At 44.8% G+C, this 14696-nt stretch overlaps 1 protein-coding gene across 1 annotated transcript; it reads right to left on the bottom strand.

The window, feature by feature from the left end:
- Positions 1-763: 763 nt before the first annotated feature.
- LOC133885925 (mitotic spindle checkpoint protein MAD1-like) lies at positions 764-13922 on the bottom strand. Its single transcript, XM_062325697.1, has 25 exons — positions 13460-13922; positions 13058-13157; positions 12537-12697; positions 11935-12132; positions 11765-11857; positions 11485-11607; positions 10332-10579; positions 9925-10096; positions 9628-9723; positions 9332-9535; positions 5884-6046; positions 5401-5488; positions 5254-5323; positions 4356-4484; positions 4241-4279; positions 3777-3855; positions 3457-3461; positions 2526-2731; positions 2350-2421; positions 2036-2220; positions 1707-1964; positions 1529-1616; positions 1295-1420; positions 1094-1203; positions 764-927 (listed from the first exon to the last, which is right to left on the bottom strand). Exons 1-25 carry the CDS (start codon positions 13685-13687, stop codon positions 779-781), a joined length of 3390 nt encoding a protein of 1129 aa, XP_062181681.1. The 5' UTR covers positions 13688-13922; the 3' UTR covers positions 764-778.
- Positions 13923-14696: the final 774 nt, after the last annotated feature.

Below are 14696 nucleotides of genomic sequence, written 5' to 3'. Positions count from 1 at the left end.
TCGTAGTGTGCTGATTTGGTATCGTCATAGCTTATCAGCTTCGCGATTAACGCATCCGACTTCTTGATTGGGAATCACCGAGAAGTCACATGGGAAGTCAGCATCCTGATGTCCCATCATTATCCATGACAGAATCCGAAAGGAAAGTTTCATAGTTCTTCCTCACCTTCTGACATAGACGGACCAACCAATAAGACAAGGTAGGGTGGCCGTCCTAACTTTTCGACGGTGAGACCTCCACGCTGACCTCTTTACATCATATTTTTTAATTTCAACGATACTGATTTATAACGGAATAAGATACTCCACCCTACCTATATTTTTAGACTGGATCCACTATTACCTTTTGAAACCACATTCCATTGCACATAGCCGTACGTTAGCAGCACGATCGGACTTCGGAAACTGACAATACTAGTAATGTTGACGCCGTGACCCAACCCCTCTAGATAAAACCCGCCAATTTTCCGCAGGAAAACAAGCTCCAAAAGGAGCACAACTTACATGCAGTCATCACCAAGTTAATTAATTACCAATATTTTCAATTTCTGCTTCCAACATCCCACACTAATCCATGAAATTTTACGTGGCTCCTCCTATTTCTTCTCACACGAAACATGTCCATGGCATGCAGAGTCCTCGTACAAATGGCTCTAGCTTCTATCCCTCTTCTCCCCCCATACTCGCAGTTTCACAATCGCTCTGGACGCCAGATGAAGCTCTAGATTAACAACGAACGGTCGGACCAGATGGCTGATGACCTGATCATCTCATCTGATCATATGGCGACGTTCCAGACGCCCCCTTCGCCTTCGCCGCACGCCTTGTGGATGTGCCGCATCCTGTCCACCGACTTGCACACCCCGCTGCACGACCAGTCGAACGACGCCACGCACACGTTCCCGGCTCGCTTCTTCCACTCGCAATCTAGAGGAGAAACAAAGAACAGGCGTTACAGCGAAAATGAGAAGCGTATCCTATCCAGATATTGTGCAAATATTCAGCAGCAGCAGAGAGTTGATCAAATGGCAAATCTGACTCTGAATTGATGAACTTAAGAAAGGCAAAGCTGTTCTTTTTTAGGCGGTCCGACCTGGAGGCGTTGCGCAGCACATGCTCCGATCGTCGACGTGCTCGACCTCGAGCCCGATCAGCCACGCGCCGAGAGAGACGTCCTCGTTTGCGAATCTGTGCAGGATCGGCCTGGAAATGATCTCCAACACGTATGTCAGATAGGCACCGGCACGCGCGCACAAGATGTAGTCGCAGACATCGCAAAAACTAGCACGCTTACTGGTTGATGGAGATGTAGGCCGCGAGGTCCTTGGAGATGGCGTAGATTTGGCCGGTGGCGTGGCGGAAGTACTTGTTCCCCTCGTCCCCGAACTTCCAGTACTCTGGCTCGTGGTACTTCACTCCTCTACAGCAAATAAACAGGTCGAAATCAACGTAACCGTATGGATCATGAGTGCAAGTTCTCAGTAAAAATGCATGTTCCTGATCCTATACGGCACGAGGTTTTGCTCACTTCTGCGACAGAACAGGCCCGGACTTCATGCAGCCGACGTACACCCTCGGCCGCGTTCTGTATTTCGCCAGCCTGCTTGTCAGTATCCCTGAAATTCAGAATTTTTTTTTTACCGCGACGTGCCCTGTAACCTGACAGGACTCACTGAAAATGCGACATGCTACTGCTGCGTGCGTACCGAGGTTGAGGTGGACGTCGTCGTCGACCTTGACGTAGAAGTCGGCGTCCCAGGTAGCGACGGCGGTGGTGAAGTAGACCCTCGTCTTGGACGACAGCTCGTGGTAGCCCTCCGCGTGGTCCAGCCGCAGAAAGTCCCTGGTCTCCGCCTCCTCGGCGTCGAGCGCGCGGTCCGGCGCCCCGCCCGGCGTGCCGCTGTGCCCGATCACGAACCGGATCACGATCCCCTTCTCCGTCTCCAGCTTCCTCAGCTTTCCCCCTGCATCGCGGCGTCGTCGCGCGTGTCAAACAACCGATGCATTATGCGTGCATGGCTGGTGCGTGGTATACCTCTGGGGACCCAGGTCTCGCGGAGCGAGTCGCGCCGCTTCCTGCTGGTGAAGGCCGTGTTGATCCCGATCACGACGAAGGCCTTCTGGGGCGGCTTGGACGCCACGGCCGTGCCGGCGCCGCCGCTCCTCGCTCGCTCCACGGCCAGCTCCACCTCCAGAGTGGACACCGCCTTGTCCAGCGACCTAGCAGGTCACCAACGCACCCATTACCCGCCGTTGCATTAGATTTTCGAAGACAAAAGGCATGTACTGATGTCCAATGTGCTTGATATGTTGACAACTGAAGTGTTTGATTCGAGGCCGGATGCTTACAGAATTGCTTGATGAGTCCTCGACACCTCGTTCAGGAGATCCGTCGGATGCCTCTCTCCTAGCTTCTGATCAGAGATTCAGAATTCGATCAGATGCAAGCATGAGTTCCAACGAGGCAACGAGTATATATGCCGAGTAACTATGCTCCAGAAGTTAGTATACGCACACTTACAAGCTTGTCGCAACCAGAAGCACGAGTGCTCTCCTTGGCGCTGTACCTGCTCGCGGACGGCGCCGAGGCCGGCAGAAGCGACACCTTGCCACTGAGCAGCAGGCCCACAACGAAGCTTGTGAAGCACAGCGCGGCGACGGCCTTCCCCGACAGCGGCGCCCTCGCCCGCGGCGGCTTCTTCTCCAGCTGCGGCTGCCGCTCCGTCAGTGCCTGCACCAGTTTGAACCAGCATACACGCGCGGAAAAAAAAGCGTCACTTCACAATGGACGAAATCTCGCAAACTCATCAGGTTGGTTAGCGACATTGTCTTACACACCATCACTGCAGCAGCTGGGAAGGAGCAGGCGCTTGGCGCGGCAGCTTCTGCTCAAGAGCGCGTAGGGCCGCTACGACTACGAGGATGCACCAGGCGGACATGTATGGCCCCGGGCGCCTGGAGGCCGGAACGTTTTATGTGCCGAGGCGCGAGCAAAACGCCGGCTATCTGCCCGGGCCGCTTGCGCCGCGCGAGGGTTCGGTTCAGGAGGCCGTTTCGTGTGAGGCGCCTCATGCCGGCCGTGTGAGACTCGCGGCCGAATTGCAGCTTGGAAGAGCGAGAACCGCCGATGATCTCACGGTGGCTCGGCCAATTATGAACCGGCTTAGCCAGAAAAGGCCGGGGATCTCGCGGCTTTGGGCTGGGAATTCAGGGCTAGTGTTTTATGTTTGTGTATCTACGCAAGTAAAGCCGGCTGTTGACAGTTTTTACTGATTTCGCGTGAAGTTCTACTGAAACCACTGTACTCGATTCATCTACAAGAAGTTGACGTACTTAACAAGGCGCTGCTGCACCAAAACTTACATACAAACATGACAGTAACTGCCATAAAAACGTATGCCAGAACTTGAGCCATCAAGGACCGTGTGTATTTACGCAATCGTCGATCCCCGGTACCTCAGCTGCACGCAAATTTTCACTAACCATTTAGACAATTGGAAACTATACTGCAACTAAGTAGCTCAGAATGTTAGGGAAGGAATAGAACAGCCTTGGATAACAACATTTTGGGTAAGGTTGCATGACCATGGATGTACTGCTACTACATTTAACAATTTGACAATGCGGAAATCCTCTCCATACGTGAGAGCGTGCAAGGTAAAACATAAAGCCCTGTGAGTGCTCAAATATGCTTTTCGTCAATGGAGGAAGCATCTAACATACAAACAACATCCAGCAATGTGACTTGTCACTCGATCCATGTCTTCAGCATATACTTCTCTTGTTGAAGGACTCCATTGTCAGGTTAGCAGTGAAGGCTGGGATGGAGTGCATCTTCCTTATGAAAACCTCGACCTGAAAAGTATGGTTAGATCTTCTGAGGCAGTAAATTCCAGTCCCAACTCGATAAAATTAAAAACTGTTGTTGATGTTACTGTTGTAACAATGCCAAGTTGCCAACCATAAGTGTACGGAGTGGTTAGATCAGATCCTTAACAAATGTATTTATCTATAAACTGCTTATGGACATTCCCACTATTAGGAACAGTTTGGTTCCTGTACTCAAAACTAATGACACAATTAGCTTAAGTGCAATGCTCAATACTTCTAAAAACATGCATATCTATCTAATCACCTAGATTAGTCCATTCCGCCTGGTTCAAGTCTCGGAATAACCTTGTGGCCTACCACTAGGATGCATGGATGCCCGCTAGTTAAATGCAATCGATCAGCCTAATACCTGCTGAGCAATTTCTTGTTGACACGTGTAGTCGTTGACCTGTATTTATAAGTAACATCAAATAATGTTCCATTAAACAATATGAAAGACCATTTCAACAGTGCGATATTCCTACCACAATATTTGTGCTTCCGGATTCATAGTCAAACTCAATCTTCTCATCGTCGCTTTGGGCATAAACTGATTGCAGAACAAAGCGTGTTATGGGGATCCCATTTGACTGCTGCTGGTCATTCATCACTATCTAAAACCGTGAAACAAGAAAAGGTTATGCCACATTATAGTTTATGTCAAACAGCTGGATATAGTTAGAACCATGTAAGAAGCAGAAAAATAATGAACACAAATGTATCAGTCTAAAAGGAAGGGTGTGTGCGTGTTTTTTCTTTTTTCTGTTTTCAAATTGTATTGGACCGTTTTCATCTACTTAATATAATGACGCGTAATTCTCCTACGTGTTGAAAAAAAAACTGAAATGGACATCACATACGCAAACATCGAGGAACATCAAATTTTTCCTCCAAAAGACAATCTGAAAATTATTATCATAACAAAATATAAAGATGGACTCTGTTGACCTCCAGTCATAAGGGGCATATTGCTTATTAGACTGCATCCTCTCTGTTAAGCACAAGTTTCAATAGCAGGATCTGCAACTACCTTTCAAGATTCTGCTAGTCTTTTGATATTCTCTACACCCATAAAACACACTTGGGATAAAGGGGAGTTTAAAACTGGATGAAACCCAAAAAAAAAAATTGATTCCATCAAACAAAAGTGCACACAAGATTTCTACAAGTAGCTAAAACAGTAAATATGCTAATATAAAGCATTCTTCTAATATACATAATAGTATAATACATGGCATCTTGAGATTCAGATATAGCCTGGGAGGCTGACTGAATTCTTCATGGGCCACAGCACTAAGAAAAGGAGAAATAGGAAAAAGAAAGAAAGCAAAATAGACGTAAAAAAAGCCGACATCACTATGAATTGTGTTATATTATCATTACCTTGTAACCAAAAAGTGAGCAGCAGGCCTTCCGGAAGACCGAGATCCTCTCTGCAAACACTGTTTTGTATCTGTTTTGAACAAAGTATAACATCATATCCAACAGAATGTGCAAAAGATTGTAGCAGAGAAATAATAAACTACATACCTTTCTTCACGTTTCTCAAGTGTGGCAATTTGATTTTTAAGTTGTGCTAGCTTTTCAGCAATATTTGCGTCTACCACAGTTCCAGCATCTGCACGTTAATGCTCTATTTATAAATGGATCCAAGGGAATGTAAAAAAGGAATTGAGCATAAAAAGTACATGCTATTAAAAGATGGTTCACTACTCCAGACATAAACAACTTATCAAATATTGTAGAGGGGAATGAGCATAAAATTAGAGCTTATCTTGTAACTTTTGTTAGACTAGGCATTTACTCCAGACATAAACAACTTCAAATATTGTAGAAGGGAATGAGCAGAGGTACTCAGGAAAGAAGCTGACAACTAATTACTGCATACTACAACAAACGAAAATAGAAATCCACTGGACAATGGCTCTTTAGCAAACAAGAAATGAGACTACATACCAAACAAGAAATGCAAACATCCAAACCATGAACAGTACAAATAATGAGACTACATACCAGCTTGTCCTTTCAGTTCTTCGACTGCTTGCAGCCTCTCTTTTGTTTTCTTTAGTTCAGCTTGTAGTGCTTCTATTGTCTGTTTTGCTTCATTGTCCACTGCAAGAGTATTTACCATACGCAATACTTTTGTGCTTGAGGCAGAGTAATCTCCATGACCTAACTGTCAAATATGACAAGAACTTTCAAGCTAACAGAAGTATGGTACACAAAAGAGAATACTGCAAGTTAAATTAGTATTCTTCATGGTGTGCTTATCAATAATTGATTAATTGTGCAATCAACTAAGTATATTGTCGAAGATGCTACATCTATTTATGTGCTGAGTTTTAGAACACCAATAGAACAAATGATAACCTTGACAAATAAACAAAACGGACATCTTCAGCACAAAATCAGTCACCAACGTTTCATTTGAAGTTGAACAAAACATAACACTTCTCAGCTCTCACGCTTTAGTTCATAGGCTACGCAGTTATAGCAGAAGCTCCCATACCTAGTGGTTCAGGCATGCTATCAGTAGATAGAACGATGGGACATGCTCACTGAGTCACTGTACCAGCAGGAAGAAGGCATGTATAAAGTCGACAAATCTTCACAAATAAGGCAGCTTGCTGCTGTACTGTTTCCCATTAAATAGTAATAATAATAATGCGGCCAAAAAGGTTTTTAATAACTTCCTTCTTCCATTTGCATGCGCAGTTTCACAAAAGGAAGAACTTCGTTGCTCTGCTTAAGGTGGGGGACAGGGTGCTGACATCCTGGGGGGATAAGGAGAGGGCCATTTGGGAGTTCTTCCATGATTTCCTTGGTATGCCGCACCACTGCCAGCTGAAACTAAACCTGCCGTCTTTCCATCCCTCTGCCTTCCAATTGGACGTGCTGGACTTGCCATTCACTGAGAGGGAGGTGTGGGACACGATCAAAAGCATGCCACTGGACAAGGCGCCGGGTCCGGACGGGTTTACAGGCCGTTTTTACAAAGTTTGCTGGCCGGTCGTCAAAGAGGACGTGTCTTGGCGGCAATTCACGTGCTGCACATGGGGGATTCTAGGAAGCTCCACCTCCTGAATTCGGTTCTCCTGGTTCTCATTCCTAAGTCGCCAGGCGCGATGCAGGTCCGCGATTAACTTGGTGCATAGTTTCGCCAAGCTGGTCACCAAGCTCTTGGCAAATCGACTTGAGCCTAAACTACAGTTGATCGTGTCCGTGAACCAGTCTACTTTCATCAGAGGTTGCTGCATCCAAGAGAACTTCCTCCTGGTTCAGCAAATGGCCAGGTTCCTCCACGGTCAAGGGAAGCCTCGAATCCTTCTCATATAACGAAGGCGTTCGATTCCGTTTCTTGGCCTTTCCTGCTCGAGGTACTTGAGCATTTGGGGTTTGGTCCTCGGTGGAGGGCCATGGTTTGCAACCTGTTGGTTTCTTCGTCCACCCGAGTTCTACTCAACAGCTACCCGGGTGAGGTGATCGAGCACCGCAGGGGTCTCCATCAAGGTGACCTATTGTCCTCGATGCTCTTTATCCTTGTTATGGACGTGCTAAACGCTTTGTTTAACAAAACTGGACTGGAAGGTCTTCTGCTACTGCGAGTATAGGTCGTCGAGTCTCCATGTATGCCGATGATGTGGTGCTTTTCATTCATTTGTCGGCTCAGGATTTGTCTATCACCAAAGGGACCTTGCATTGCTTTGGTGAGTCGTCAGGTCTGTGTACCAATATGCACAAGAGCTCAGTCAACCCTATTCGACGCCCGAAGTCCAGCTTGGATCTTGTGCGCTCGGAGCTACTGTGCATGGTTTCGGACTTCCCTTGCAAGTACCTAGTAGTTCCTTTGTCGATCCGCAGACTGTCCAAGGCTGAGTTACAGCCGATTGTGGATAAGATCGATGATCTCCTGCCCGGTTGGAAGGCGGGGTTGATGAATATCACTGGTAGAGTGGTCCTGGTTAGCGTGATGCTCACGACCGTTCCTATCCACTCTCCTGTCCTTGGATGTGCCCAAATGGGTGACTAAAGCCATCGACAAGCGAAGGCGGGCTTTCCTGTGGAAGGGACGTCGCAATGTGCAAGGTGGCCACTGTGTTGTGGCTTGGCAGCGGGTGCGTCGGTCGCGGGAGCTTAGTGGTCTTGGCCTCTACAATCTAGATGTGCTCGGTTGGTCGCTATGGATGAGGTGGTTTTGGATGCAGAATACACAACCAGATCGGACATGGGCGGCACTTGGTCTCCCGGTTCATGCCAACGCCCGTGCTTTGTTCGCGGTGCCTGTGGGTACCGTGGTGGGTGACGGGAGGTCCGCTATGTTTTGGTCGGATCGATGGCTCCATGGTTGCTCCTTGTTGGACATGGCGCCTCACTTGTTGCCGTTTGTTGCGAAGCGTGCCATCGCCAAGCGAACTGTCTTTGAGGCTCTACAGAATCAGTCTTGGATTCATGACATTCGTGGTGGACTCTCTGGTTCGGCTTTGGCCAACTACCTGCGTGTTTGGGATGCTCTGGAGGGGAGGATCTTGTTGGAGGGGCGCCCCGACCAACATCTGGGGTTGCCCTCGGCTTCAGGCACTTTCTCCACCCGCTCGGCTTATCGCCGGTTCTTCACAGGTGTCATCCCTTTTGAGCTGTACAGGAGGATCTGGAAGACCAGGGTGCCGTCGCGGGCCAAATTCTTTATCTGGCTGGCCACGCTCAACGGATGCTGGACGGCAGACCATCTTGCACGCCACGGCCTTCACCATCCCCCTGTTGCCCACTTTGTGACCAGGCGGACGAAACGGTCCAACACCTACTCGCAGATTGTGTGTTCGCCAGAGAGGTCTGGTTCAAGGCGCTCCAACGTTTTGGCCTACATGCTTTGGTGCCGGATGGAGTTGAGTCCGTCTTCCAGGAATGGTGACGAAAAGCGCAAAGCAGAGTTCCCAAGGGGGTTTGTAACAGACTAACTCTCTCGTTATCCTGGTGGCCTGGTCCATTTGGAAGCATCGCAACTGTTGCGTCTTCAATGGCATTCAGCCCAATGTGGCGTCTCTGCTGCGTGAGATCTTTGAGGAGGCTAGTTGCTAGGATGTGGCAAGCACAATAGGGTTGCGCTCGTTGTTCGTGTGAGTGTTTCGTCGGAGTCGCTAGCTATGTTAGTGGCGCCCATGTAACTAAAAACTAACCCGGCCGTTGGTACGGTTTTGTAATCGTTTGTTTCCCTTTCTTAATATAATGACACGCAGCTCTCCTGCATGTTCGAGAAAAAAAAATATAAAAATAACTTGCCCAGCAACAATTAATCCAATTCTGTGACATATGAGACAGATTTCAGTAGTACATGCAAATACCATATTTTGAGAATTACAATGGAGCATATGTGAGGCTGCCTTTTTTTTTTCTGAAACTGCTCCAAATAACAGAGCAGGAACATCAAGGCACCAATTTAAAGGGTGATCTCAGATATCCTTACCTTTGACTCTAGTAAGGCCACCTGAGAGCGCAGTTGGTCTCCCTCTCGCTCCAAAGATTTCACTTTCCTTGCTTCAAGGCTTAATCTTTCATTCATTATATCGAGTTCAGCATGTTTTTGACTAATCAGTTCTTTCTGGTCGTGTATGGTGCTCTCCAGCTCTCTTATTATTTTCTCCATTCCAGATAGATCTGAGTCCATATTCTGCATTATTCCATCAGAAAAAAGATGCTATGTGAAGACAGGAGATAAGGACAAGAAACCACCATTTTTAAGAATGTATACAAACTCCCAACCTTGATTGGTGTATCATCCCCATCCCTAAGTTTTTGTTTCGTCAGCATAGCGTGGTCCTTTCTCAGCTTATCTCTTTCTTCACTGATTGAAGCAAGCTGCCCACAAGAAACAGGCCACAAAGAGCAAAGCTAAACCATCTATTCTTGGCATATGAAAGGATGGATTTTCAACATACATATGAATTCTACACAAGAAGAGCTATTTCCGTCTGAAAGTGCACTTTTGGTAAGAGTGCATAGAAGACAAAAACAAAAAACAGATGACTAATAGTATAGCTGGCTGCAACAAGATAGTACCATAAGTTCAAGCCGCTTGGCCTCCCTGGTAGCAGTTTCAGCCCTCTCTTTAGCAAGGGTAGCTTCACCTTCTGCACGTTGCTTGCTGAGATCAGCAAATTCCAGTGCAACCTCTAATTCTTTCAGCCGTGATGTTACTTCACCAACTTTGTTCAAATTTGTCAATGCTTGCCTGTTAAAAATTCAGATGACTGCATAAATTTTATCTGAAGAAAAGACAAGAGAAGACTAAAATAATAATCTTTCATACAAATTTTAAGCAAAAGAAGCCTATATGTTAGGTTTATAAGCTGCGGAATGTACGACTTGTGTTTATCGTCATAAGACGAAATAAAATTCTGGATAGTGCAAATGACAAAGAAATATTGAAGAAAAAATGGACTGGAATAGTGATAACATATGCACACTTTTGCAAATCTGCAAACTTTTGAGGTATGTCGCCATAAGAAGACACATCAGGTATGTTGCTGAGCAGCAATGTACATGATGCTAACTCAAGCTCCAACTTATGTGCTTTGGCTTCAATTTCTTGCAGCTTGGATAATTCCATCTCCGCTCTTTCCTTGCGCCCCTGCTCCTCCAATAGTTTTTCTTTCAGCAACTCAACATTTGTGTGGGAAGATTTCAACCTTCTAGCTTCATGCACTTCCTTTTCCTAAATATATATAATCATATGGGTAAACAGTGTTATTAGTTTTGGGAAATTGCATAGCAGGTCATCAAACAGTTTAATCGGTTTTATGAAATTGCATAGCAGGTCATTACTGAAAGATCAGATATGTCTAAAATTGAGAGAAGCATACTTCAACAACTAAATTTAAGACAGCGCCATCCCATCATGCAAAATTGATACAACATCATATAACAAAATGCACTGAATGGTAAAAGAGTGCCTTCATGAATGAAGCTATGCACTTGCTCAGGGATTTTTTTTTCTCATTTCTGTAAGATAACTTTGAGAACATTTTTCTGATTTAGCTGCCAGTTTTGTTTGATGTTTGGATGTTTTGCTTTGTCTCATCAGATTTTTATGATATGGGACGACATCGACAATGGGTGAGCTAGCTAGCCACATCTGTTATCACTTGTAACAGCACTGTATTTACATTTTGGGTTGAATGGAAATGGGAAATCACAGATAGGAGAAAAAAAGAAGAGATAACTATGTGGAAAATTGTATGTTGTACTAAGTAACAGGATACACTTCTAGAAGAAATCATCCAGTCAAACCAAACTGTGCTAAGATTAGAATTTTCTACATAGGTGGAATGCCCCCACATTTATGGCAGCTTTGAGAACCACATAGGATAGTAAACATCCTCCCTCGAAATTACAATAAATCATGCATCAGTTACCAGTGCTAAGAATGTTGTAAGCTTACATATAGGAATAACAATGATAAATTGAGAACTTTTCTTCCGGTCAGAAATAACTGGATTTCCTTACCAAACAATATTTATTGAAAAAAGCATTTCATAAAACAAACTACACAAAACAAAATTTTCATCAAACATCTGCATCACAACCATCAAGGAGACATCAACTTTGTTAAATGCTCACAAAATTCCGGAGCTCTTCTTGTAAAAGTTTGATCAACTTCTGGTCATCTGTCGGAGCACGCTGATCAGACAAAGCACTGGAAATCAATAGCTTGTGCTCCATGTCATTCTTTTCACGAAGACACTGATCAAATCATAACATACAAATCAATGTGACTGTTGTACCAAAATGAAGAATCAATAGACACAAGTGTGCACATTCTAGTGAGGATCCCATTCACAGAAGGGGCAAGAATGGGAAATGGCATTAATATAATTGTGTAAATCAGATTGATACTGACCTCGTCAAATTGCTTTTTCAAGTCCACCAACTGCTCGCTTAACAACTTTGCTTCACTCTCAGAGTTTTCTGCCCTGAGTCTCATTCTCTCAAGCTATCCCAAAGGTTTAACAATAGATAAGTCAACAAGCAACCGCAAATCAATATTTGCAGAAGCTTAACAATACGGACCTCAGCATTAAGTTTGGAAACAGATAAGGTTAGGTCATCTTTCAAATATGAAAATTCCTTCTTAAGGGTTTTCTTCTCCCTTTCTGAACGTTCTGATAGTCGCTGCAAATTCTCTTCCAAGTCTTTGATCGATTCCTTTGCAGATGATGCTGACGATTCAGCACTGATTCTAGAATTGATCTCTTTATTGAGTTGTGCCTACATTACCATGAAACATGTCACTATTCATGTCCAATGACAAAACAAAGATATGATAAACAACAAAGTGGAAAACAAATGTGGTCATAAACACTAATGGATAGATTTGTGTTAGGATTGCCACCATGGCATTACGTAATAAAATGCATGTTTCCATGTCCCCCAAAAAAGAAAAACGCGCTGACAGAGAACTCCCCAGCGAATATGTAACACAATAGTGGTTGTATCAACCCAGAGCAACGTTGATGCTACATATGATGCAATGGTAAATATGAAGCCAAACAGTGCACTACTGCACTGAAGTTCATTGCAAGAAACACAGGAGTGCAACACACGAAAAGATGGAGATCATGTGTCAAAGGGGATTTCCCCAAAAAAAATATGTCAAAGGTTAAGATTTATACCTCAAGTTCATTTATTTTTTTTACTTGATCATGGTACCGCTCCTGATAGTCACCCAACTCCTTCAGTAGCCGTTCCTGTAATGCACTCTCCCGCCCTTTTGCCGCTGCCAGTTCTTGCTCCGCATAGTTCAGCTTATCCTGGAACTGCATCCTTTCATCCTCTACAGCAATAAATATCAGTTTGTTGATTCTGTATGTAAATTGTAAGCATGTAGATCAATGGCTTGCAACAGAATAATGCTAACATCTAAAACCAGGTTGCTTAGAACAGCAAGCAACATCAATACTATCTGTTATTCCTAGTCTCCTACTTCCTACCTCAAAAAAGTGAGAACTTGCTGTAGATATAACTCGGAGGACGGTCTTGCTTGACACATGTTGAAGTGACAGTCTTAATATATTTAATATTTCGTGCTTCTATAATTCATGTAGCCAATTAACAACTAAATGAAATTAACCGTGTTTATACAGTACGCATAAGAAAACAACTAATGATAAAAGCATGGTAAACAAAAGCATACCACTCTTGGATAATTGCTCCTCCAACGCATCAAGTTTTGCTTGATATTCCTGAACTTGCTTCTCTGCAGTGTTCAGTGCCACCATGAACTCCGATTTTACCTGTCAGAATTCAGAAATGCACACATGCCAAAAACCAAAACCAAAACATCAATATGTCTATAAAAATGGCATACGCACTTGGTTTTACAACATCAAAGGACAGTGTCTTCATTTCAGTGATCCCTTAATCCAACCAACATATCATCATGGAAACTCAATGTGCTTCAAAGAGCTTTTGGTGTGACGTACGTGAACCAAAACCGACTTTAACAACATATTTGGAAAGTATCAGAGCACAACATGCTCTACAGTTCTAACGAGCTAAACAATAGCAGTATGAGACAGGGACGAAGCGATCTCACCATCTGGCGGCAGTGGTACGTGCAGACCATGTCGTCGAACGGCTCCCCTGGGGCACCAGCAGCCACGAGGGCGGTGGGGCGGTCATAAAGCACCAGGCGGCGGTCAGAGACTGGACTCCGGCCGGTCGCGCTCACGCCGCCAATGGATTTGACACCGGCGAGGTCGGCACCGGCGTCGGCGTCGGCGTCGGCGCGGCGCTTCCGCTGTGGTGGGGTCCGGAGAATCATCTCGCCTGCTACCCGGTGGCTCTCACCCTTGGGGATTCGGGAAGCTCCGCCTAGTTCCTAGGGTTCTGGTCGCTCGCCGCGAAGTGGGGAGCGGACAGCGGAGATGGAGGCCGTGTTGGGGGAGGAGGAGGAGCGATTCGATTTGAAAATCCGGCGGTGGTAAAGCACCGGCAATTTGTGGGCTCCAGTAAAACGGGGAATATTTGGAAGATGGACGGGCAAAACCGCAAAAACCGTAGTCACACGCGCCCACTTGAGTAGGCAGCCCCGCCTGCTCGCTGCAGTGACGTCGCTGGCGAACTCTGAGTTGCCGCCGTCGCCCGGTTTGGGACACACGAGTATTGCCCGGAGGGGGGCGAGCAGCGGCGAGCAGGTGTGGGGTCCGAGCGGAGCTGCCACGTCGATGGGTGATCGATGCAGGCGACGCCTAGATGGGCATGTTGTTAATATCTATCTGTAAAAAATGCAAAAACCCCAAAGTCATTTGGATTTTAACTTTTTTCTATAAATTATTTTGTTGTAAAAAAAACCTCTTAAAAGTTTGATTTTATTGTAAAAAATATTAAAAATTAAAAAAATCACAAAAAAATTCTAAAACAAACTAGAGACAATTCTAAGACATTATGTGAAATTTGTTTTCAAAAATAATAGCTTTTGCATCATATTTTATGGAGAGGAAGTTTGAAAAAAAAAAGAAAAATATGTAGCTCATTTATTAACTCATGTTATTTTAACTTTTTCATGTCTACTGTTATTTTTTCTACACAAATAATTATTTAAATAAACTAATAAAAGTGGTTTCACTAATTTTGGAGCTGTTATAGATTAGTTATGAATTAATCTATCTGCAACACATTTACTCAATCCTGCACGTTACAATAACTATTTCAAAATTTCATGTATTTTTACAAGATAGAGGATCATGTAAAAAGACTAAAAAAATTATTTCATGATTTTTGGATTAGTAAATAATTAACTATGCATTTAACTTGAATTAATAAATGAGTTA

The sequence above is a fragment of the Phragmites australis genome, chromosome 1 (assembly GCF_958298935.1).
Source record: "Phragmites australis chromosome 1, lpPhrAust1.1, whole genome shotgun sequence".
In the NCBI taxonomy this organism is placed as follows: domain Eukaryota; kingdom Viridiplantae; phylum Streptophyta; class Magnoliopsida; order Poales; family Poaceae; genus Phragmites; species Phragmites australis.
This window is presented reverse-complemented; position numbering and strand designations above follow the sequence as displayed.